The sequence below is a fragment of the Manis javanica genome, chromosome 9 (assembly GCF_040802235.1).
Source record: "Manis javanica isolate MJ-LG chromosome 9, MJ_LKY, whole genome shotgun sequence".
NCBI classification, from domain to species: Eukaryota; Metazoa; Chordata; class Mammalia; order Pholidota; family Manidae; genus Manis; species Manis javanica.
This window is the reverse complement of record NC_133164.1, coordinates 84,349,837-84,375,077: the sequence shown is the minus strand read 5'-3', so window position 1 is coordinate 84,375,077 and position 25,241 is coordinate 84,349,837. Positions and strand designations below refer to the sequence as shown.

At 38.3% G+C, this 25,241-nt stretch overlaps 1 protein-coding gene across 5 annotated transcripts in view; it reads right to left on the bottom strand.

Annotated features, from left to right (window-relative positions):
- Positions 1 to 25,241, bottom strand: part of LPIN2 (lipin 2) — an 89,003-nt gene that overhangs the window by 40,416 nt on the left and 23,346 nt on the right. The window contains exons 1-4 of one of the 5 annotated variants that reach the window (XM_017668903.3): positions 24,559 to 24,653; positions 23,835 to 23,974; positions 23,434 to 23,517; positions 3,472 to 3,672 (exon numbers count right to left, since the gene is read on the bottom strand). In XM_017668903.3, the coding sequence (XP_017524392.1) occupies positions 3,472 to 3,663 (192 nt within the window). In that variant the 5' untranslated portion in view covers positions 3,664 to 3,672; positions 23,434 to 23,517; positions 23,835 to 23,974; positions 24,559 to 24,653. Of the gene's footprint in view, positions 1 to 3,471; positions 3,673 to 23,433; positions 23,518 to 23,834; positions 23,993 to 24,558; positions 24,807 to 25,241 lie in introns of those variants that run through there. The other 4 variants (XM_037018306.2, XM_073212866.1, XM_017668901.3 and 1 more) reach the window with 4 other exon arrangements.

The window sequence follows — 25,241 nt, the reverse complement described above, 5'->3', positions numbered from 1 at the left end:
TAACAAACTGATTGAAGTCACATAATCATCTAGCATCATCCAGGACTTGTAAAGCACCTATAGTAATGGTTTCTTCCACACTCACAGGAAGAATGTTTTCTAACTTAAAAAGGTATGTGAGGACTGAAAAAGTACAGAAATAATTTTTTCCTATACTGTAAGAGCAAGGGGACAGGGGAAAACTAAACTTACTCCACAATGCCAAATTTTAGGTTTCCCAGGATGACTTAAATAAAACATTTAATTTATTCAACTAGAAATTCAACATACAAAACAATTAAAATAATCCTTTGTTGATTTTATAAATTCTTTACACTAAAACAAATGAAATATTTATTCTATCTTTAATAAAAAATAACAGATTCAAACTAATATTATCCTCCAAATTTTCATCTTTGGAGGCTATCCATTTATCCTATGTAGCTTGGAAAAATGGAATAATGCTTCTTGAGGATGCAAATTCAAGTCTGTTTTTAAGTCAACTTAGAAAAATCGATCCTTTATTTACAGCCCTTACACTTTAAGGGATCAAATAAGCATTTCTCACTATGACAACTTATTTTATTCTCAATCTTGACTCTAAACAGAGTTTGGTTCTTTTCCAAAAATTAAATCTAACATTTAATTGTGCCCATGTTGAGGATACCTGAAAGAATATGCCATATGTTCTTTAGGTAACAAAGGGAAAATATTTAAAATATTTTAAGGTGGCACTGAGTTGGAATAAACACTTCTCAAGGTGAATACTTTTAAAGAGAACACGTATTTTGATGTACTACTTCTAGTAAACTGGTTTCTGAAACAATACTTGTTCCTATATTGTCATACTTCCTACACTGAGGCTTAATCTTGCTTGACATACATAACATATATATAATGACTTAATTTTGAGAAATACTGGCTGTAGCAGACACTTGTTCTCGCATGCCATTCTTTGGGTAAGAATATCTCTGAAGTCCTTTGAGGATCTTTTCATCCTCTATTTCAGACCATCTCTTTCAGGTGTAGCTTCAGACAGTGGAGGTGGGGCTCATATCCAAGCCAGGCCAATCAATATATTCTACCCTCACCTATACTGACTGCTCCCCAAGATACATGTGATCCAAGTCTGATAATTTATAATGATTTTTTATATTTAATATTTTAATAATAATTTATAATAATCAGTAATAAACACTGATACTTCTGTAGGTGGGAGAAGCTCTCTTTCCACTGAGGTCACCGAGTTAATGGAAAGTAGGCCTGGAGGTGTGTTGGTGGCCCTCAAATACTAAGAAAACATGGACAAAGGGAAGCAGAGCTGAGAGGGAGATAGAGCTCTGACACCACCTTCAGAGACTATAAATAAAGTCCTTGTTATTCAAATGGTCCTTGACTTTAGTTAGCCAAGCCAATAGATTCCTTTTCTGCTTAAGGTGGTGTGAGATGGATTTTTGTCATCCACAGTGGAAACTATCCTAATCCCTGGGTTATTAAACTTTGAGAAGTAATCAAATCTTTTTGTGTTAAATCAATAAAATCAATGCTTAAAACTATCAAGATAGTGCAGTTTATCTTCTGAGATTAAACTCCTGAATTATGAAATATACTAAGAGCACTGGTGTGCTATCAAACAAGAACACACCAAAGCAGGGCAAGATCATTATACTGCTCCTTTCTAACCAAAGGTTTTAAGATGATTATTTATGATGATAAGTCCACATCACAGGGGTCACCATAATTGGCATCTTAGTTTAAATCAACAAATGGCTTTACCTAATCCAAACTGACCTAAAATAAAAGTTAATCCAGATTGTCAGAGTACCTCAAGGCAGACGTGGTTTTGGTTTTATTGTAACAGCAAAGCTGTGTTTTGGTTAAATAGCCAGACTTCTTCCCATATTCTTTGGGTTTCTAGGATACTACAGGAAGAAGTGGGAATTAAGAACTTTTCTTTTTTTCCTGTCTCATGGACAGACCCCTATTCAAGGGTTTGACAAGATATTTAACACAATGATTTGGGTAGCTTTGTATAAAAATTACTGTTCTTAATTAGGGACACATAGCATGAAGGAGTTATCTTATCTCCCCAGTCACCATTTACAAATACACAAATGCTTATATACATGAGCCTGCAGGTTCCATGTTGAAAGGCCAGAAAACTTATCTCATCTTCTGAACAGAAGCCCAGGTCAGAGCAAAATAAATAAATAATGACATGTAAGTCATTTTATGAATAGATTCTTGCATAACTAATGGGAAATTTCAGTGCATAAACAGTTTGCTGTTGAATCTCCTAAAGCAGATACAGTCTGAAAGTGCTATAGCTTAGTGTTACCAGAAAGAAAGAAAAAATTCTAGAGAAGCTGAACTGTGGCTAAACACTGCTCTACACAGAAAGTTCAACTCACTAAGTATAGTGTGACTGCTTTCGGTTTCCAAAGGGTCACTGAACAGAGACCTGACCACACAAACCCTGCCACCATGAAACATGGCTCTCCAGTGGAAAACTGATTTGTGACACTTAGAAAAATGATGTTTAATCAGGGGAGTGGGAGGTGGTAAGAATTTGTGTGAAACTCATAAACTTTTTCTTTCACTCCCAAATAACCTAAGTTTAACTAGAAACTTTTATTTTAAAGAATAAAATCAGCTATGGCAAACAGCCAAAATCTAAATACAGAAGTTTCCATCTTATGCCAATGGTCCTCTTAACACACACTCCTATGCCAGAAAATGGAGTGGACCTTTCATTGTGCTTTAAAATCCTGACAAAATCTCCCTATATTGTTTAAGTAGATAATGTGGGGCATGAGCAGAAGGAAAAGTAACACTATTTATATACCTGCAAGGTTTTGTTACTGTTAGATAGTACTGACTGATAGAAACATACCAATAAACTTTCCAAACTGCTCCACAACCTGTTGGGAAGAGGAAGGGAGAAAAAGGAAAACCAACACAGATACTTCCTTTCCAAATGAATCTTCCCTAAAATAAATAAAAGCCAACCAGCTTATGGCCTGTGGGCTTGTATTTTGGTCAGATCTGGACACAGGTCCTGGCATCAATAACAAAATTTAGATTACAAATGAGACTTTACAGCTTCGTCAAAACAAGCAAATTTGGCATTGATTTTGCTTGAACAAATGTGTGCTTGACTCATGAGTCTATTCCATTCACAGCTAGTATGAAGGCATTACCCTGAATATTTCAAAGTGCTATATACATAAGGGAAAGGAACGTTTTCTAAATGCACCTACCTTTCCCATTCATAACTCAGTTTCTGTTTTGCTCTTCTGAGTTGCAACATACAAGATTATCAAAATAATTTCCAGCTTTTTTTTCTTCCCTTGAAGAGACTTCCTGAATTCAGAAGCAACTTCAAAAGCAATACATAAAAGTTAACCTCTCATACCATTGTCTCCACAGTAACTACTCTGCTGCCTTCTAACTTTTCACCCTCCTCAAGAACAGACTGTCCCCTGCACTTACCACTTTCTCCTTGGATCTCAGGACTCCCAGCTTCCCGAACCGAACATGGAAAGGTGAACATTGATAGGTGCCATCCTGCTGCTGCACCACAATGACATCGATGCACCCAGACAAAGTGGCTTGGTTGATGCCCTTGTAGAGTTCTTTCACAGTGACAAAAACCTGCCCAGCCAGTTGTCCCACATAATTCATGGTTTGAGACTACAAAAGAGAAGGGGGAAAAAAAAAATAGACGAGATGATAACTCTGAATTTGTGGCTCTAATGGCACTAACAAAGAAAAAACAGTAGTAGACCTAATACTACATCATTCATTTGTACACCACCAGATTACATATCGTATTAACCTTGCTCATTCTGAATGCATAAGTTTCAAGCTATCACTGTGTTTACACATTTCCACCCAAAGACAATTCCAGATTGTCCCTCCTCGTATCTGAGAGGCTATCCCAGTCAGGGCCTGAGGCCTTTATCAGGGGTCTCACCTCAAAATTAAGGACCTGCACCAAACCATCAGAGAACCCAGACTACCACCACTGCCCTCCTGCCCAAGACCGCTAGGAACTTGGGGGAACTGCATCCTTTTTGGCCATAGTAGCCAAGCAGGAAAAATGACTAAGATCACCTCCAGCAGAAACCAGAGATCATCACACTGTTTCTGTTGGAAGATGTTTAAGTGAGAGATGGGTTTTCTACAAAACTATTAATAGAATATGGTTCAGATACATGCTAAAATAAACTCTGGTGAACCAGACTGGGTCTAACCTATTTATAACATTACTTTTAGCAAAAATCCTTTCAATGCTTCAACATAACTCACTGGAACATATATTCATCATTGTTCCACAAAGTTCAAAGCACACAGAAGGGTTTTTAATCTTGTTCCTCAATTGCAATTCAGTATGGAAATCAGTATCTCCAGGTTGTAAAGGGTCCTCTAGAAAGGGTCAAAGAAGGATGTGAGCGCAACTGACCAGGGCTGCGAGGACACAGGAAATGCTTCCTGCCTCTGTGCCCCACACCCACTGTAGTGCTGGCTGTATTTGACCACGGGATGGGGCAAGTGCTATAAGATATGCTTGGAGGGACAGTGGGGAAGTCTTGTTGGCTCCCAACTTAACTCGTCTACTCATTAGCTCCCATTTAGTCCTAAGGTTGTCAGATTTCATTTCCAGTTATCAACTACGACCAGATTTCATTTATTAGACACCGAAACCTCTAATATTATGTCAAAGCACAATTCAGCAAGACATTCTCCTGGGGATGGGAGGCAAGCAGGCAAAAGAAGAGACCCCCCACAGTTCTGGCCGACCCAGAGGTGACTTTCACTGAACCTAAGACAGGCAATTACTCTCCAGGTTTCCCACAAGCACAGCTCTCTACCCAGCTTGAGATACCTTGAGCTCAAAGCTATGTGTTGGAAAGTTCCCAGAGCCCACATCTGTGTTGTCAGAGAAGTCCAAACTAGAACTGAGAGAAAAATGGCATCTCTTTGGGAAAACTCTGGGGCCTGCCAGGCCATCTGCCTCCAGAGAACTCACCCTACTCTTCATGGGTGAGTGAGCACTCACTGGCAGTGCCTGGATTCCACTCAAAACATTTTTTTTTCTCCTCTTACACACAAATGAATGTGTAATCAAGGCCCATCAATTTTACACCAAGAAGAACAAGCCACAGTAATTTAACCTTAGAAAAATTTTTAAATATTTTGAAGCTAATGTTACCAAGGTCCCAAAATATATCTATAGAGAAACTGGCTTTGAGGAAGTAAACTAGCTGCTAAACTTGGTACTAAATAATACAACATAACTGGCCATATTCTTTATGTGGTAAGTTAAAAAAGTTACAAGTCAGTGTGATTTTTGTTTCAGAATAATTGATCTGAACTTAGTACGGTCAAATTAAGCACTTACTGAGTGCTCAGTAATGACTCCTTGAATGAATAAAGGAAAGATCAAATGAACCATCAATGATACTAAAAAAATAAACTCATATGGGAGAAAATAGTGTTTCATCAGAATATTCATATTACATGATTATATTTAAGTTAATCTTTTCAATTTTAAGATAATCCTATATTCCCATGCATGCAGTTTTCAGAAAGAATACAAAGAGATTACATTATCCTTTACCCACTTTCTCCCACTAGTAACATCTTGAAAAATTCTAGTGCAATAATGTAATCAGGATATTAAAACTGATTCCCCTTAAGACTGAGAATATTTCCATCACCATAGAATTCTGTCCTATTAGTCTTTTATAGCCACACATACTTACTTCCCTCCTGCTCTCACTCCCTCCTTAATCACTGGCAACCACTAATCCACTCTTCATCTCTGATTTTTGCCATTTTAAAAAATGTTATGTAAATGGAATCATATAGTACATAACCTCATGGGATCACCTGTTTCCATTCATATTTCTATAGAGAGTCATCCAGGTTGCTGCCTGTAGCGACAGTTTTTCCTTTTATTGTAAAATAGTATATTCCATGGTATGGACGTACCATAGTTTGTTTAGTCTTACCTCTTGAGAAACAGTAGAGATATGTCAAGTTTTTTACTAATACAATAAAAACAGCTGTAAGCATTTATGTATATAGGTTTTTGTGTGAAAGTAAGTTTTTGAATGAATTGGGGTAAATGCCCAGGAATGTGACTGCTAAGTTGAATGGAATGGTGTGTGTAGTTTTTAAAGACACTGCCACCAGAGTTGAGTACCATTTTACACCCCTGCCAACAATGTCTGAGAATGTAACTCCTCTACATCCTAGCCTTCATTTGGCACTGTGACTATGTTTTATTTTAGCCATGATGACAGGTGTGTAGTAATATTGGTTTTAATTTGCATTTCCCTAGTGGCTAATAAGGTTTAACATTCTTTATGTGTTTATTTGCTATCTGAATACGTCATTAAACATTGTTTCATAAAAGAACACCACAGGAGTTCTTAACAGCAATCAGGTAACACAAACAGATAAAAGACATCCAAATTGGTAAGGAAGAAGTTAAACTCTATTTGCAGATGACATGACATTATACAGAGAAAACCCTAAGGAATCCACCAAAAAAACTATCAGAACTAACAACTGAATTCAGCAAAGTTGCAGGTTACAAAATTAATACACAGAAATCTGTTGTATTCCTACATACTAATAATGAACTAGCAGAAAGAGAAATCAGGAGAACAACTCCATTTAAAATTGCATCAAAAAGAATAGAATACCTAGGAATAAACCTAACCAAGGAGGTGAAAGACCTGTACTCTGAAAACTACAAGCTACTCATGAGAGAGATTAAAGACACCAATAAATGGAAATCTATCCCATGCTCATGGATAGGAAAAATTAATATTGTCAAAATGGCCATCTTGCCCAAAGCAATTTACAAATTCCATGCAATCCCTATCAAAATACCAATAGCATTCTTCAAGGAAAGACAACAAATAGTTCTAAAATTCATATGGAACCACAAAAGACCCTGAATAGCTCTTTCCTGAGAAAGAAGAACAAAGCAGGGGGGATTACACTCCCTGACTTGAAGCTCTTCTACAAAGCCACAGTAATCAAAACAATCGGTACTGGCACAAGAACAGACCCACTGACCAATGGAACAGACTAGAGAGCCCGGATATAAACCCACACATCTATGGTCAATTGATATATGATAAAGGAGCCATGGATATACAATGGGGAAAAGACAGCCTCTTCAACAACTGGTGTTGGCAAAACTGGACAGCTACATGTAAGAGAATGAAACTGGATTATCACCTAACCCCATACACAAAAGTAAACTCAAAATGGATCAAAGACCCAAATGTAAGTCATGAAACCACAAAACTCTTAGAAGAAAACAGGCAAAAATCTCTTGAATATAAACATTAGTTTTTCCTGAACACATCTCCTTGGATAAGGGAAACAAAATAAAAAATGAACAAGTGGGACTTTATCAAACTAAAAAGCTTCTGTACAGCTAAGGATACCATCAGCAGAACAAAAAGGCATCCTACAGTATGGGAGAACATATTTTTTAATGACTTATCTGATAAGGGGTTACCATCCAAAATATAAAGAACTCATATGCCTCAACACCCAAAAACCAAATAACCCAATTAAAAAAATGGGCAGAGGACTTGAACAGACATTTCTCCAAAGAACTACAGATGGCTAACAGGCACATAAAAAGATGCTCCACATCACTAATCATCAGGGAAATGCAAATTAAAACCACAATGACATATAACCTCACACCAGTAAGAATGGCTACTATCCATTCTAATGGACAGACAAGAAACAACAAATGCTGGCAAGGCTGTGCAGAAATAGGAACCCTCCTACACTGTTGGTGGGACTGCAAACTGGTGCAACCACTGTGGAAAGCAGTATGGAGGTTCCCCAGAAAACTAAAAATAGAAATACCATGTGACCCAGTAATTCCACTCCTAGGAATTTACCTAAAGAAAACAAAATCCCTGATTCAAAGACATATGCACGGCTGCACTGTTTGCAACAGCCAAGATATGGAATCAACCTAAGTGTCCATCAACAGATGAATGGACAAAGAGGATGTGGTACATATACACAATGGATTATTCTTCAACCACAAAAAGAAATGAAATCCTGCCATTTGCAACAACATGGATGGATCTAGAGGGTAATATGCTCATTGAAATAATCCAGGTGGAGAAACACAAATACCATAGGATTTCACTTATTTGTGGAATATAAAAACAGCAAAACAGAAGGAACAAAACAGCATTAGACTCACAGACACTGAGAAGTGAGTAGTAGATATCAAGGGCGATGAGAGTGGGTGGATTGAAGAGGGAGGAAGACTGTTGAACCACTGTGATGTACATTTGATAAAATTAAAAAATTTAAAAAAAGAGCACTACAACTAATTTAGAGGAAAAGGGAATAATTTTTTTGTTCCTTATTTTTGGGGTTACAGTGTATAATTTTAATATGTTAAGAAGGTCTCCAAAGACAGAAACAAAGTAAAATTTACTTTTGCATGGTTCATCTTCTCACTCTCTTCTACCAGGTAGCATTTTTCAGCTACCTGAACATAGAACCACCCATCAGAACGTTTACATTCTGTAAATAAACATGTTCAGACATGCTCTTGCCTGTCATGGCATGCATGTTAATCAAACAGAATCCAAGCAGTCAATCTCTGTATCATTGGCTTGACTGACGGTGGCAATTTAAAAATGAGTTTTGTTACAAATTAAAAAAAAAACCTTAATTAATTATACAAGCCTTTTCTTTAAAAAAAAAAAAAAAACCAAACTGAAAAATGGTAATTTTTAAGCATCTACATTCAGCCATAAACAAGTCTTATAAACTAAATGTATGATAAGCTTACACCAACTAGAGAACAGAATCCATAATTAAGTTTAAGCACATCTATTCAAGATGAATTACCATGGTTACAAGATGTGCTATTATACAAGAAAGACTATTGTGTAAATGCCAGTTGCTAAATGTAGAAAAAATACAGGCTGTCAAATGACAAGTTTTCTCTTAGCAGATACAATAATTCCATCTATATTACCAAGGCTGGGAAAACAAAAATAAAGGGAGACCTTGAGCCTTAACATTTACTATACTCTGGGAACAAGGGGCACAACTCTGCTAGGAGGGACACCCCAACCAGGCTGGGGGAGGGGACTTCCTCATAAATATGTCTGGGGGAAAAGCAGATTGTCACTATACACATGAAAAATTGAACAGCTTCTACTTTAAGCAGAATCTAGTACCATAAACTTTACTCCTAGCTGTCCAGCCCAGAACAAGCCATAATAGAGCCCAGGGTCAGGCCTCTGATACCTGTCCTGGTCAGTGCCTGGGAAAGTGAGACTATAAACAGGGGCAGAAAGACAGGTGATTAAGTAGCCCAGTAACATATGAAGGATATACCCCACTGAAGACACTAGCTTTTCAGTATATACAGCAAAATAATATATAATGTAAACCATCATATTTTATAGCGAATGATGAGAAAATGGAAATGAGGGGAAAATGGATTCAAGAATGGAGGGTGACAGAGACCAGGGGAGACGGACACAGAAAGAGACAGGCGAAAATTGAGAGAAAAGGCAAAGACATAATACATAACCAGAAATCAGACTGACATTAAGATGCCCACACAGAAAGAACAAAGTGGAACTCAAGGACATTCAGAGCAGCATCTCTACGTTCAGGCTCACAAGCTCAAAGAAAAATATAAAAGTGCATTTACTAATTCTTAGAACTAGAACTATTTATCCAGCCCAGTTTTTCAACAAACACCAAAAATACTTCTAGCACATCTCTGAAATACGGTAAAGTTAACACTCATCACAGTAGCAGCAATTACTCAAGAGTAGTTTAGTAGGTACCAAGTCTTCAGCTTATACATGTACTCTCATCTGAGAACCACCTTATTGGTTAAGTATTATTATTTCTATTTTTAAAGACAATGAAATTGAGGCTTAAAAAGGTTAAACACTGTTACAGACTATTTCTGCTCCCCACCTCCCATTCCTATGTCAGAGCCCTAACCCCCAATGTGGACATAGGGCCGTAGATGAATTCATGAGGGTGGATCCTCCACAAGGGGACCTTATGAGAGGAGGAGACCAGAGCTTGCCCCCTCCTCCCACCATGTGAGGATGCAGTGGGAAAGCGGTTCTCTGCAAGCCGGGAACAGACTCTTCACTAGGAATTGAATGGGCCAGTACCTTGATCTTGGGACTGCCCAGACTTCAAAACTGAGAAAACATAGGCCAGTCTGTGGTATTCAGTCAGCAGTCCAAGCTGAGTATAACCTAAAACATCATTACGCCATACTGCTTCTCAGTTTTGGGATACCTCCAGTTGACAGAGATGCATTCCTTTCACCAATAGGGTGAAGCAGTACCAGGAGCCCTACTTACGTCCACTAGAAGTCACACTGACTACGTCCCATTGTCCTCTAAATGACACTACTATACACCAAAGAGTTTATTGTACAACTGCAACTAAGTCTCATCTATTCTGGGCTAAGCAGTCTTTTTCCTTAAAATACCTGAAATGACAGGGCTTGCTTTCACTTTTATGACAAACTAGAGAACTGTTTTCTTTAAATGGGAGGTCCAAAACTAGACACAACGATGTGTGTGTTTACATCCAGGCACCAGTCCTATGGGCTGGGTTAAATGCTGGGCACTCCCAAGACAGGGAGGTACTTATTGATCACTAAACATGCAAGGAATTAGTAGACTGTAATCAACTAAAATACTTATTAGAAGACAAATGGCCCTTCACACATAAAATTCAATAGACTTAATAGTCCTTCAGGCATGAAATTCAACGGTGCCCACCATCAGATTTTTCTTACTAATTATTTTAAAGTAAACATACACTAGTATCTGAAATAAATGGGGAGCTTTTCAGATCCAATTATTTACAGAATTTAAAGACCTGCTGAGCAACTTTTCCTGAGTATCAGAGAAACTAAAATCATTATGCTATGTAGTAGAGATTTATAAATGGAATGCATCAGTAAATAGGTTCAAATACAGATCCTTCACTATAAAACTGCCCGAAATTACTTAAAGGTAGTATGTTCAATCAAAAATAACTTCTGTTAAGGAAAAGAGTACAGAGACATAAGGTAGTTATTAAAATATAACAATTTCTAAATTGTTATCAATACAGAAATGGATACATTCTAAAGCATTGTTACATTTATCATCAAAAGCTGTTTCCTAAGTTTTAAGTTTACCTTCATATATATATTCAATACTGGTATTACTAGTTAACAGTACTAGCAAACACCACAGCTACAGTTGTTACATGTCCATCATGTGTCAAGCGTCGTGTTAACCTGTACACCATCTCATGTAATGTTCCCAACTATCCAGGAGTCTGGTACCAATATTCCCACTTACATGAGGAAACTGAGGTTCAGAAGTGTTCAAGGTCATCACACTAAGTGGTAAATCCAACAAACTCAAACTAAAGTCTGTTTCCAGAGCCTATGTCCTTCCTTGAATCTCAAAGTGAAAGAGATGCTCTAAGCAATGATAAAAGTCTTGATGAAACTCCCAGGTTTCTGGCTGCAAGTAGGCTGCCTTTGGCAACTAGAATATTATTTTTTTATTTACTTGGTACATAAATATGAAGTGATAACAGAGTCCAAAGCAGCCACAGCTTTTCTGCACTGAATCACTACAAGAGTGACACTGACTACTAATCCTCCAGCTAGCTAGCCACTCGGTACAATGTCAGGAAGCAGACCTCCCAAGGAGGTAACATGTACTGGAGCTTGTGGACAGAGATGAACAGCTTTTACCAAGAACTGCCCTCCACATTCTATCTAACCTTCTGCTCACCAACGTGAGGAATGTGCTAAGAGGGAATAGAAACTTCTAGATACTATGGGAAAGAAACAGCAGGACACTGTTACCTGGTACACATTCCAGCTTACACCCATGCTCCTAGACCAAACTCCTCCAGGTGCCCAGAACTTACATTCAGCATTTGAGTATCATTTAGTATTCTTCAAGAACCTTCTCAAACATACATTATTTGATCTTCAAAAGAGAAAATTAGGTTATACAAGGCAGACATTATTCATCTCATTTTATATTTAGATTAAGACAGGAGGGGTTTACTTTCCATTACTATTCCGTAGAACCCAGTTCCACTGTGGCTGAGGGTCCCAACCTTCCTGCTACTTCCTCCCATGGAGTGAATCATTGGGCTAACAAAGTCAGCTGGTGTCCCTGAAGACAACGGATCTGAGGGCTGACCTCACGTTGTACTTTAAGTCCCTATAGTTCTCTGACAAATCCCGAGTCCCCTAGATGTGGCCAGACATGAATCTGCAGGTAGCACTCAGCACGGCTGAGATCTTTACTTTCCTGGAGGTGGGTGATCAATGCAGCGATGACACACATGGCAGCACTTGCTGCAAGCTTCTCCCGGGCCCAGAGAGCAGGGGGCAGAAGTCCCCCAGGGGACATGCCCACATCCTATGGGAGCTTAACACAGTCAAGATATTTTCTATAACATTTACTGTGTCCAGGAGACACTCTGGGGATCACAAAGAACTAAAGGAGGTTGTTGCAACTTGGCTAGACATATGGAATGAAAAACTGTACCAAATAGTGCAGCCTGTGAGTGGGCAGTGAGCAGTGTCACAGACAAGTGACACTGCGCCTGACAAAGAAACCAGTCTTCCTGGAGAAGCTGCTCTCAGGCATTTAAATTCAAATAAATGCCTTATTTTGTACCACTCAGTCTTTTTTCCCCCATTATAGCAGAATTCTAATTTGCTTAATTTTCTTCTTTTAAACTAGCTGCCTTTAAATTCTCACTTTACAGGAAATAGCACAAGGAACAGCCCTTGCCGTCAAGCAGAGTGCCTCTACTCCCTGGAGCCCCACAAAGTAGGTGGTTTTTTAAGCCCCATTTGTTCTCCTTGAATCAAAAGTCCATGAAGAAATACTGAGAGCTACACAGCTAAAATGCACTGCCCCAAATGTCTCCTCAAGAACATGGCAGGTCTCCTGCCCCACAGTGCACCCTAATTGTTGGAACAGGGCCTTATTTCTAGAATCTATCAGTCCCCACGTACAGAATCTAGAAACTAAAATCAGTGTCTCCCAGCAAACTTCATGAATACCATAAAATAATTCAAGCGAGGGACAGCTCAGCCTTAAAGGAAGAGGAGGTATAGAGGGGGCAACATCAGTAGGATCTGTGACTAACCCAAGGCAGATCCTGAGGGAAAGGAAGCAGTAGCTGGTTAGGATCACACCACAATTTGTAGACACAGTTAGAAATACATCTGGCACATAGCTGGAATTCAGTAAACACTGTTGAATGAATGAACAGACCAACTTAGATATGGAAATAAAAAGGGCAGATTTGGTGGGGAACTTCTTAGCAAGGTGGAAATTCAAGAATTTTACTTATAACACTAGTTCAAAATTTTGTGTACATGAAAATCATCCTGGACAGTTTTTAAAATGCAGATTTTCCTGAAATTATTCTGAAGTTTAGTAACTGATTATGAGGATAAGCAGGTTAGGGAAGCAAAGCTCCCTGTAAAAGCAAGAGACACTGATAAAATTTCATGCCTATTCTTGCTACTTCCAAAATCAGTGTCTTAAAATGGACAATAAGGCCTAAAAAGCCTTGGGTGCTGTCCTGTATCTTTATTTAGAGATGATGTACAGGGGAGCCCTGGAAATCTTTCTGAGCTGGCATCTGTACTCAGAGATTCCTTCCTGAGAGACTGAGATTTAGCCAGGAAGAGGAGTCCTTGGAAGGATTCAGGATTCCAGTTCCCTGTAGATTACTCTGCATCTTTCTAAAGAGCAACCCGTCCACTGCTTGAAGGCATGGTCAGGGACCGTTTTTTGTGTAATCAACTTCTTTTTTCTGCTAGGTGAAGAAACTGTCAAGGATCACACTGTAGGTTAGTTATTTCTCAAAGAGTAGTCCTTTGACCATCTACAATAGAGTCAAGCTTTGGTGGTTAAGAATGTACATTTTAGGACCCCAATCCAGACATAAAAAACTGGAAATGGGATCCTAAGTATCTATTATCCATGATTCTGATGGACATCTAGGTTTGGAAATGACCTTCAGTCTCCATCACACAAACTTTCTCCTCCTAATCCTAATTAAACTTGCTGAAAAAAACCAAGCTTTTATGTGCTAATGTGTCCCATCCTCTACGGCACTCTTTAACCTTGATGTCTGATGCAAAACTAACAGACCTTGAATTTTACACGTCTTAATGAACAACAGCTGACCTCATCATTTTAGAAGACCTGAGTTCTAGGACTGGCAGGGGTTCCTTCTCTAATTACAACCCAATACTACTCAACATCAACCTTCAGGATCCATAAGTAAGATGTTTTGGAATTTGAAGAGATACATGATGCAATGGCTAGCTCAGAGGGTATTAACACAGCTACCTGGATCACAATGATCTGGGCCAAACAGATACTCTTGAAGTCTGTATGGAGAGCCAAAGCGACCAGAAAGCGGCAGGGCTGAGCCACCTGTGTGGTGATCCAGAAGGCCCACCAGCGCCCAAGACTCTGATCCAGTTCTCTCATTATCTCTCTGAACTTTGAACAGTCCTGTTTCTTTGCTTGGCTTGTTCAGAGTCCATTTCTGATGTGTGCCAACAAAGAACCTAAATTACAGGCTGACTGGATAAAACCACCTGGAGCCGTCCCTCCATCAGCTTCCCTCTTAAAAAAAAACGCCCTGGGAAAATTAATCCAGTGAAAGCTGAACAACTTTCACTGAAAAACTTAGGCTTTTTTAAATGAGAGGACAAGAGACTAGCCTTAAACTTAACTGTCAAGGCTGATAAGCTGATTAATTCAGATTTCGAATCTGTCACAAAATATTTTCTTTATGGGAGTCTGGAAGCACAGATTTCCAGTAATTGGGCTCACTTCTCTATGATTCACCACTTTCTCTACCTGCAAAGCAGACGAACAACTATCTCACGCTGAGTAACGTTCAAAAAAAGGTAAGACACTTTGCCACTACGGCAATATATGTTCATTTCCAAGTGGTGGCCCCAAGCTTTACTCTACTGCTTTGGCTTTTCAGCAGATACAACTAAGAAAGGACTGTGTCACCTATTTCATCTTCAATCGATTCCCCACCTTCCACCTCAGTCACTAGCTCAGTCATTTTCAGGACAATCCTTCAAAACCCAACACCAGTTTTCTTCTCAATCCATCAACTACTGTTGGCTGTTGATCTAATATTTCGTAAGAAGAGCAAGGATGTTTTAACCTTCCTGGATGAGGAGATGGGAACAAATAAAGCATGTCCACAATAAATTGTGAACACACACAGCATAATGGAAAATAAAATCAGAAGAATATGGGGGCGAGAAGGCGCTGGCTCAAGGCTTGAGAAGAAGGCAGGAAGTGGAAAGAAGGAATCTGTGTCTGTGCAGTGTTCAAGGTGCCCTGCCCTTGCCCCAGCATGGCACGTAAGTACTCACCACACTGCAACAATTTGTTTACTCCCACTTCCAAACTCTAGGTTCTGACAAAAAAAGGAGAAGTGTTGTATGCTTCACTGTCTTCCCAAAGCCTGGTACAGTGCCTAGCTATAGGAGGTTCCTAATCAATCAATGCATGAACCAATGAATGTATGAATACAAGACCTAGTTAACAGAATCAGCAAGGAGATGGAGGAATATATATATGATGCTTTGTATTGTAACCTAAATGAGAACTTCAAGAGATAAATGAAAAAAATGTATCTTCACACATATAAAAAAAAAATTCCAAGAACAGTGAAGGCCAGCCAACCCAATGCTCCAAAAGGAATGCTCAGACATTCGGAAACTCAAGTTTTTCTCTGGATGCTGGTGAAAACAGAAGAGACTTGCATAAATCTAGCCTATGTGAGTGACAATTAAGAACAACCCCCACCTTGGATGCGTAAATCTAAAAATATCCTGTAAGAACAAATGACATCTGTGCTGATGGCTCTGAGCCACCCCACAGCAAGTGCATTAGAGAGACAATTGGTCTGACAGGGGAAGTCAGTGTGGGAAGGCAGCAGAGGCAGAGGCAAGGCTGAAAGTGACAAAGATCACACCATGACCAAAATTTATTACAGGAAACAGAGGGAAAAAGAACAAATTTAGGTTATCATTTCCTATACCACTCAGTCTTCTTACATGAAAACACCCAACAGTGTCATTCCATGAGGCAGAGCCTTTAGGGTAAATGGCTGGTAGCAGTCGTTTCATTTTTCTAATGCTTAGCAATGTAGCAGTATACACATTTCTTCAGCAACAGAATTGGTTCATAGTAAGGAAGACTAAATGTTCGATGTTACACAATCTTTAAATTTTACTACATATAATGTGTTCCTGGAGTAGATCCTACAGTGAGTGGCAAGCAGCACACTAGGAAAGTGGGTCCAACTACTTCATTCAACTCCCAACATTACTCCTGTGACCAAATCTATTTAAAAAATTACAGCTCTGTAAAATTCAATGGCTCTCATGTCTGCATTTCTCTTCATTGCTTCTCCCTTCACTTCCCAAACTGAGGAATAATACCTTGCAAGAAGTTTTCTGTCTCACCTTTTCCTTTCATCGCTAAAATATGCCCAGTTGTAATCTACTTGTACATGAGGTGACATCATAACGTTACAGTGAACATCTAATCTGACTACAGACCAGAAATACAGAGGTAAAATCATTAAATGTAATGAGTTTAAGATTCTGTTTATAATAATTCATAAAAAATATTAAACTCTTGCTTAGTCAACTGTATAATGGTTATACATATCAGCTATAAAAACTTATAGCTAAATGTTTATGCCAATTTTGCTATGGAATGCAATTCTAAGATTTCAAATAGCTGTACCTTGAACTGTACAGAATTTTTTAAAAAGGTGTACTAAATTACATAACATAGAGTAAAATTAGCCCTTTTTAGTACACTTTTAACTGCAATCATGTAACCACTACCATAATAAAGACACAGACTAGATCACCCCCCAAAATGCCTTCATGCCCCTTTGCAGTCAAATCCTTTTCCCCCACCTCGCCAATCACTGATCTGCACTGTCCCTACACTCTTGCCCTTTCTAGAATGTCATATGAACGGAACCATACAGTATGTAGCCTTCTGAATATGGCTTCTTTCACTTAGCATAATGCATTTGAGATTAATCAACACTGCTGCAGGTATCAGTAGTTTGTTGCTGGTGTTCTAAGTATTCTACTGCATGGAGTCACCAAAGTTTGTTTATCCATCCACCATTTGAAAGACATCTGGGTTGTTTCCAGTTTCTGGCAATTACAAATAAAGCAACTAAAAACATTTGTGTGCATATAATTTCATTCCGTTTGGGTAAGTAACTTAGGAGTGGGATTGCTTAAATGTGTTTTTGCAAGACCGATTTTGCAGCTACGGTTTTTAAAGTATCTTTGGTGTACTCAGAAGAGTTTGCTATTGATATAAATCCCTAAAATTATTTTACACAGTGATAATAATTTACCTGTTCATAAGTTTGGATTTTCAAATGTAAGAACTGCACAATATAGAGATTCACTTAAACTGGCGAAAATCAAACTCTTTACTAATCTCACTATGCATTTAAATGATGCATATCTTTGACAAAACACACATAACCTAGCTTATAATTCAGATTTTACTCGGTATCTTCCTAGTGTTAGCCATGGGGAAAAAAAAGAAGAGAGGGCCCTAAAATTCACCCCTCCCCATTGTCTTTCACATCCCTCATCTCATTTCATCCTCACAATTAGGTAAGGGAATGTTATATGAATTATGTGGGCAAGAAAATGGGCTTAGAGAAAATAAGCAACTAGCCTGGGATCAGAACAGTTACACAGTGATGCACAGAGAAAAGCTCAGCTATGTCTGTCTCAAATGCCTAGGCTCTTTTTACTGTTTCTCAGGACCCCAAGCTCCTAAAAACACTAATGGTAAGATTATGTAATTTTCAGAGCTAGGTGGAAATAGGGATTTCTCATAAGTGCTTTGAAGGCCCTAATTTTTCCATATTCTATCACATGTGGAAAATGTTAAGCTTTTTTATAAGCAGCCTTAAAGATACTACATTTTGATCATAAATACGTGTTTTAAGAAACATGTTCTCATGCTATACTTTGTAAGATAACAGAATTCTATGACTAACCTATTTTGGTGATCATTGGAAACCATAAGGAACTAACACATAAGAGGAGATCTGCTTGCCTGGCTCACTTTCACATACGACAGGCACACAATCTTAGCAGGTTTCTATGGAAACTATAAGCAGTATTTTCAATGATGTCCATCATTTTAGTCCAGACAGGGGTAGGATACAATTTCGTTTCAAACATTCTGACTTTATTTGAAGTTCTATTTACTCACTGACATAGAAGTCAGGCACTGACATCATGCCTTTTCTACAGTCACAATTACAGTGTGAAACTGGCATAAATGAACCTATTTCTGTAGTTTTTAGGGCTGGGAAAAGACATGCCCAACTTAATTCATCTTCCTCTCATGCCCCCAAAAGAACCTCAGCTACTATCACAGATGAATTAAGTTGACTTTTTTAAACTTGTCCCAATTGTGTTAATTCCCTCGACCTACATTTTATGGTGCCCTGGTTAAGTTCAGGTAAGAACAAGGTAATTTACACAGGCAGGACTGGAAAGTCACTGCACTTACTTTAGCTTTGCAGCTACTAACTTAACAAATACATGCAGGCCTCAAGTTGATTATCCAAACATCCTCAACAACCCAAGGCTGAAGGGTTCATTATCAGTAAGTCTGACAGACAGGAACTTGTTTCAGCAAGAAAACTACATGTTAAAAAAAGAATGCAGACTGTCTTATCAAAGAGATCATTCAAGGAGTAAAATAAAATAAATCTGATTTTAGTGAAATTCTGCAACTTTTTGTCATTTATTTCAACAGGTTGTATATATATACAGCTTCCCTGTGCATTCAAACTACTAAATATTCCCTCAAGTGTGCTCAATTTCTCCAACAAATTTTTATAAGAATGCTGGCTGTGAAACTGGACCAGTTTCCACTCCACTACTAAACACTGGGGATTTTTTTTCCTAAGAGACTGAGTTCCCTTAGTTAACATAGGAGTGACACAAAAATTCTTTTCGGTGTAAGAGGAATGATTACTAACCAATTATGGAAAATGATTCACTGAAGAAGAGACTGTTCATCAGTGAGGACTACTTAGCAAAGCCACAAGAGCCTCTGGGTTCACAATGTCTCTAACAGATAAATATCCAAAAGCCATCGTTCCTCAGGTATGATTAATCATAGACACCTGGGAAGCTTCTAAAAATAAAATTTCCTACAGGAAAGGCTAAAATGAACCCTGTGGTATTGGACTGGAATCAGAAGTCTGCAAGAACAGATACAAAAATACAGATGTGTTTATGCCTGGGGTAGAATAAAATCCAGTACCCTAGCCCTCTCTGCTAAAAGCATCTAGAATCACGGACATTCTAGAAACAACATGCACACCTAGACCCCAGATCTTGGTTTGTAAATACCATTCTCCAATAAAAGGTGCCAGGGCTCCTTGGAGAAGTAGTTTCAGGGCTTGGGGTAGGAAAATACGGATAATGTTGGAGCTTCTGGTAATGTCAGAAAGTAGTAAAGTACTCAAAATCAAAAGAATAAAGGCATATTAGAGGAACACAGGAGCCAATGTGAAACAGAGCCCAATCGGTAAAGCTAGAACAATTTGAGCAATGACTGGATTATATTATAACCTACAGAACAACACATACCTGAGTCCACAGACATAAATTAATAGTAATAAATAAGTGGGGAGAAGGGATAGCTTTCTCTTAAAGATGAATGCCAATTAGTAAATAAAGAATGAGGGAGGTAGGAAATCACTATTAGAACATCACAGTAAATAATTATAACAGGCATGGAGTTTAAAATAGAGGACAAAGAGAAGAAACAGGATGTCTGCATATTCTTAAAGTATCTTCCCCAAGATACACATTCATTACAAAAGGGAAAACAGTAACTTTACAGTAAAGAAACCTGGCAGGCAACCCCTTAACCAAGCAATCTAAGGACACTTCACCAGTAATCAGGTCCCCTGATAGGATTCACTCAAGAGCACAATCATGTCTGTGGTCTTCTTGCTAAAAAACACATGACCTCCACCTAGTTAGGAGACAAACTCAAATTGAGGGAAATACTACAAAAACCAGTACTTACTGAAAGTGTTAAGGTCATGAAAGGCAAGAAGAACTGAGGAACTGTCACTGACTGGGAAAGTACAATGACAAGACAGTTAAATAAATTCAAAGTGAGATTCCGGACTGGATCCTGAAACAGAAAAGGGACCGGAATGGAAAATATCTGCATCAAGTCTGCAGCTTAGTTTTCAAAACAAAACAAAACAATTCCTGGGCTCCACTACCCCCTTCACTTCTGACTCTGGGAAATCTGTAAATTATATACAGATGCTCAGCAGAGGTTCCAGTGATCAGTCAGGCAGGAATCACCATCCTCGGCTTCCACCAGAAACACTGAGGAGCTTGAAGGAAGCCAGTGACAGGCTCCCCTTACACCCCAGGTTAGAGACACAAGTACTTTTTAAAGCCCCAAGAAACCCCAAAATGGAGCTTATCAGGCTGTATCTGATAACCACAGTCAAGTGGATCAATTACTAGTCTTCCTTCAAAACCTCAGGGCACACGGAGTGTACTTCCTGCTACTGTTCTGCCTCACTTCCCCTGAAGGAATTAATTACCTTTCTAAGAATTTCAATTTTATGACTGAGTATCAGTCTATAACAGTTATGGCTTCATGCTTTGTTAGAATTTAAAAGCTAACAAATGACTTTAATAATCTGTTACTGCCCCTTGACCTAGCCGGAGATAAGCTATTTGCAGTTCAATTGGAGTTCACAGAAGCCTCAGAGAATGCACTAACTTTCTAGAGATTACGCAGCTCTCCCTTCAGGTTCTCCTGGGATTCACTTCAGGCAAACTTCTGATGAAGGTCTTTTCTACATAGACAGACTAAAGTTAAGATGGCATACCAAGGGCACACAAAGTTCTAAACACGATTTCATCACAGACTTAACACAATACTGTAATAACCTAAGAGGAGCAGATTGTCATTTCCACCCAGGGAAAAAAACTCTTCTGACCTGTCTTAAGCAAAGTAAGAGAGCTTAGACAATGATACTAGATTGGGCAACAGGCTTCAAAGAGACAAAAATAATATTATTCTAGAACAGCAAAAGAGTAAAAAATTAAAATTATTTCCCTTATGTTCAATTAGATAAATGCATAAACACACAAATTACCTACTCTAGAATTAGTGCCTATAATTTTTTCAACAAAACTAGGTTAGTTTTGAATATTTAATACTTAAGATGTAAAGCATAAATTATATAAAAAGGTGTTTTTCCAGGAGGTAAGACTTTTATTTTGATCCTTTCAGAGTTGCATCCAATTCCTCTAGACTATACCAACATCTGACTTTTTGAGACATCTAAGAACAGTCACAGGGCTGTATTTTGTTTTCCCTATGCATAAATTTGACCTACCAGCACCTTACCAGATGTGTAATATTGGGCTTATCTGAATCAGCTGGATCAAAAAGCTCAGCTAACTGGGAGTATGTAATCAGGACAAAGCATGTGGGCAAACTAAAAGAGGTAGTATTCATATAGCCATTTACTGGAAATCTGTCCAGTTGTGTTACTCACAAACTCAGAGCAGCAAACAATTCAGACATAATGCAAATAAAAACTTCTCTATTTATTTAGCAGTCTCAGTGTGGCACAATAAATATTTGCTGAATGAAGAGAATTTTGTTTTCCTTAAGTTAATGGTTTGATCATGCATTCTACTGTACTGTGGAGCCATTGTATGGATGCACAGATTTTAACTGTAAGCCATCTCTCAGTCCTTACTTTCTGAAAACAGATGGGGGCATAAATATAAAAATGGATATTTTTCAAACAGCCTAGACACATTTCTGGCCACAGCCTCTATACTGCTCTCCCTGTAACTCCTGAGGTCATCTGGAGCACCAGGATTAAAAGACACCAAGTTGTGAAAACAGGAAGATTCGAGAATTTACTCTCCCAAACCACCTAATTAAATAACTAAATAACACCACATTTCTGAGGAAATGAAATTCTATGCAACTAAATTTAATTTGTTTTATGAACACTGTCCATGCTAGACTGGAGGAATGTTTGGTTTTGGACCCATTCAGCTAGTGCTGTTTTAGGATTTCTGACAACAGGGAGTAATGACAAATGTGCAGGGCGGGCGGAGGGAGGCTTCTCTGCCCCCTGCTGAGGGTTTCCTAACTCAGTATTGAAGCTCTCTGCTCCAAGCCACACACCCCGTCTACAGGGTGACTTGCTGTCTTCTACTACTGTTTATGTTAGTAAATCTTGCTGTAAATAAAAATAAACAAATTTCTCTCCGAAGAAAGTGATCTTTTTGGACTCAACCACACAGGTGCCCAGGTGCTCTGATAGAGTGCAGAGGGACAAGGACGGAAAAGCACTGCTTCATGGCTTCCTGGAGTCCTTTGGAGTTGGTGAGGATGTGACAAGATCAAGTCTCACATCTGCCCATGTCTCATAACTCTGTACAGGAGAGGGTGTTTTTCCCTTTAATAAGAATGGTCAGATGCTCTCGAGAGTCCCTTCCAGCTCTCAACTGCAGAAAAACTTGATTATAGAAGCACTTACTATGATTACAAATTTGACGAAGAACTCCTATAGCACATTCTGCCCTAACTTACAATCAAGGTCATTTGAAGTAAATGGGTGAAAATAAGGTCAGGAGATTATCTTGGAACTTCAGGGTATTTAAATACTAAATAATATGGCCTTTTCCTCACCAGATAAAAGAACTATCTTTACTTGTTCGAAAAAGTATGGAAACTGAGCTTTAAAAAAAAACCCAATTTCTAATGAAGCACAAAAGTCTTGCTATAGTTTTTTAAATTATGAGATTTACACATTTCATCCCAAGCCCATGAAATCACCTCTTAAGATGGAGACAGTCACCTTCCCACAAGAGGTGTGCCCAGACAACATATGAGTAGGAAGGAGTGTCCGGGTCACTGACGGCCTGGACCCTGAAAAACCACGACTTTCTTTCCAGCCCTCTCACCACACACACACATGTAGGTCATAAAGTCTAACTCCCATATAATCAGTACAGCTCACTAAGCAGATACCAAATCCCAACACTAGCCATTCAGAAAATCCAAGTTTTTCTTGGGGCAAGGAGGTGACTAGTGGGACTTCCAAGTTCTAACATCAACATAAAAGGTAACTTAATAAAATGCAGCCTGATCACACACCTTCTGACCTCCCTCTAGAAACTGCCAGCAGCAGGAAGTGTAAAAACATCTTCTGGTGATGGGTGGTCTGTGTGTTAGGGCTACTCACCTAAAGGAACTTCAAAATATTTCATCAAGAGTCAGCTATGTTCACTATTCTCCCTTCGGATCTTTACAACAATGTGCAGGAACTCTATAAACATATAATTCTGTATTACTAAAATGGAAATTTCAAAAGTAACTGCCTCTGTCCACAGCACTTGATTTCCATTCACACAAACAATGTCTATCTAGTTCCATCAGTTCTTTAGAACCCCGAACAAGTATACTTTACCAACAGGTTCAAAGCAAAAACAAAAATGGGATAACATTTTTAAAGATGACAAAAAATTTTTAGACTTTAAAAATCAACCTGATTATGAGCCACAGATTTTAGAAATCGAATTTTTGTTACTTATTTTACACTTGTTTTCATAAAAATATACACAATTTGCTAAAAAATACTTTTACCTCAATGCACTCATCTTCTTTTAAAGCAAAAGGATCCACAGGTAGGAGTTACATTATATTGTCCTTAATTCATCTGATTTTGTTTCCTTAATGCAGACTTCCAGAACTTACACTTTCATAGGACTTGTTTTACTTTATACCTTGTAAGAGATGAAACTCTATAGATAAAAAAATTCAACAATTTGCAATTTCCCCACATATTTCAAGTTATAAAAATTCTTGTTTTCCCTCATAGGAGAGAAAAGATTGCAGTTACTCTTCTCTATCATGTATCAGAATGAAATGCCAGTTTCAAAATATCAGTTTTAGTTTTTAAAAATTTTGGCTAGAACAACAAAACTTTTAAATGTTTCTTATTCCTCAACTACTGCACTTAGATGCAAAGTGAATGTGAAACCAGATACACTTCTTTAGTGTGGACCCTAGTTTTAAAGAAATTATTAAAGCAGCAATTTCATTTTTTTTTCCTAGACAGAAAGTTATTATTTGTTAAATCAAAAATAGAAAAAGGTAGAAAGATGGTATAGTGTGAATGAGGGAGAACAGGTATACAAAGATTTCTGCTGAATATACATTTAAAAGCTTATAAAATCCATCACATCACTATTTTTTCCAAAGAAAAGGCATCAGCCATTTTCTTTTGCTAGGAGTCTTCCCCATTTCTCCAGTACTGTCCAGATTGAGCAAGCAGGCAAGGGACTGGACACGGGTGGATGTCACTCACCAGAATACCAGCAGGGGCCTTTCCATGGTAAACTCCTTCAGTTTTACTTAATGAGCCTTCATGAACTTTCTCCTCCTCATCTTCACTATCATCTTCTAAGTAAAACATCTCAAAATTAAACTATCTGATGAAGCATGTCTTTTTTCAGAGATGAAAGCACACCACTAAATGATCAAAATGTAACGATGCTGTGCTGACAAACTGAACGCAAACTGTTTGCAGACACAGTATATGGTTAAAACTGAAAGGAAATGGTTCTTTTAAAAAAACCAACAACACACACATAACTTTACCAATAAGATTTGCTCAAAGTGCCCCAACCCCCCCTCTCCACAGAAGATAAGGAGGGGCATGGGCCAGGCTGTGCCGCATGTTTACCCTGATAGGTACCAAGCCCTGCCCAATCACATGATGGCCACTGCAGCACCCATCACACGGGACAGGGATTGAGTTAATGATTCTCCAAATCAATCACATCTTCATTTTTAGAAATAAAAACAACTATACAAATAGGAAAATCATCTTATATAAATTAATCATGTAAGGCAAAGTAGTTTACATATATTTTCTAAGCATCAATGAGCTGCCCAAAGACAGCCAAGCTATATAGAACTTTAGAGAACTCAACTACTAAAGACTTTTAATTTTGTCATATTGCTATGACCCGGTATACTTTCACAATT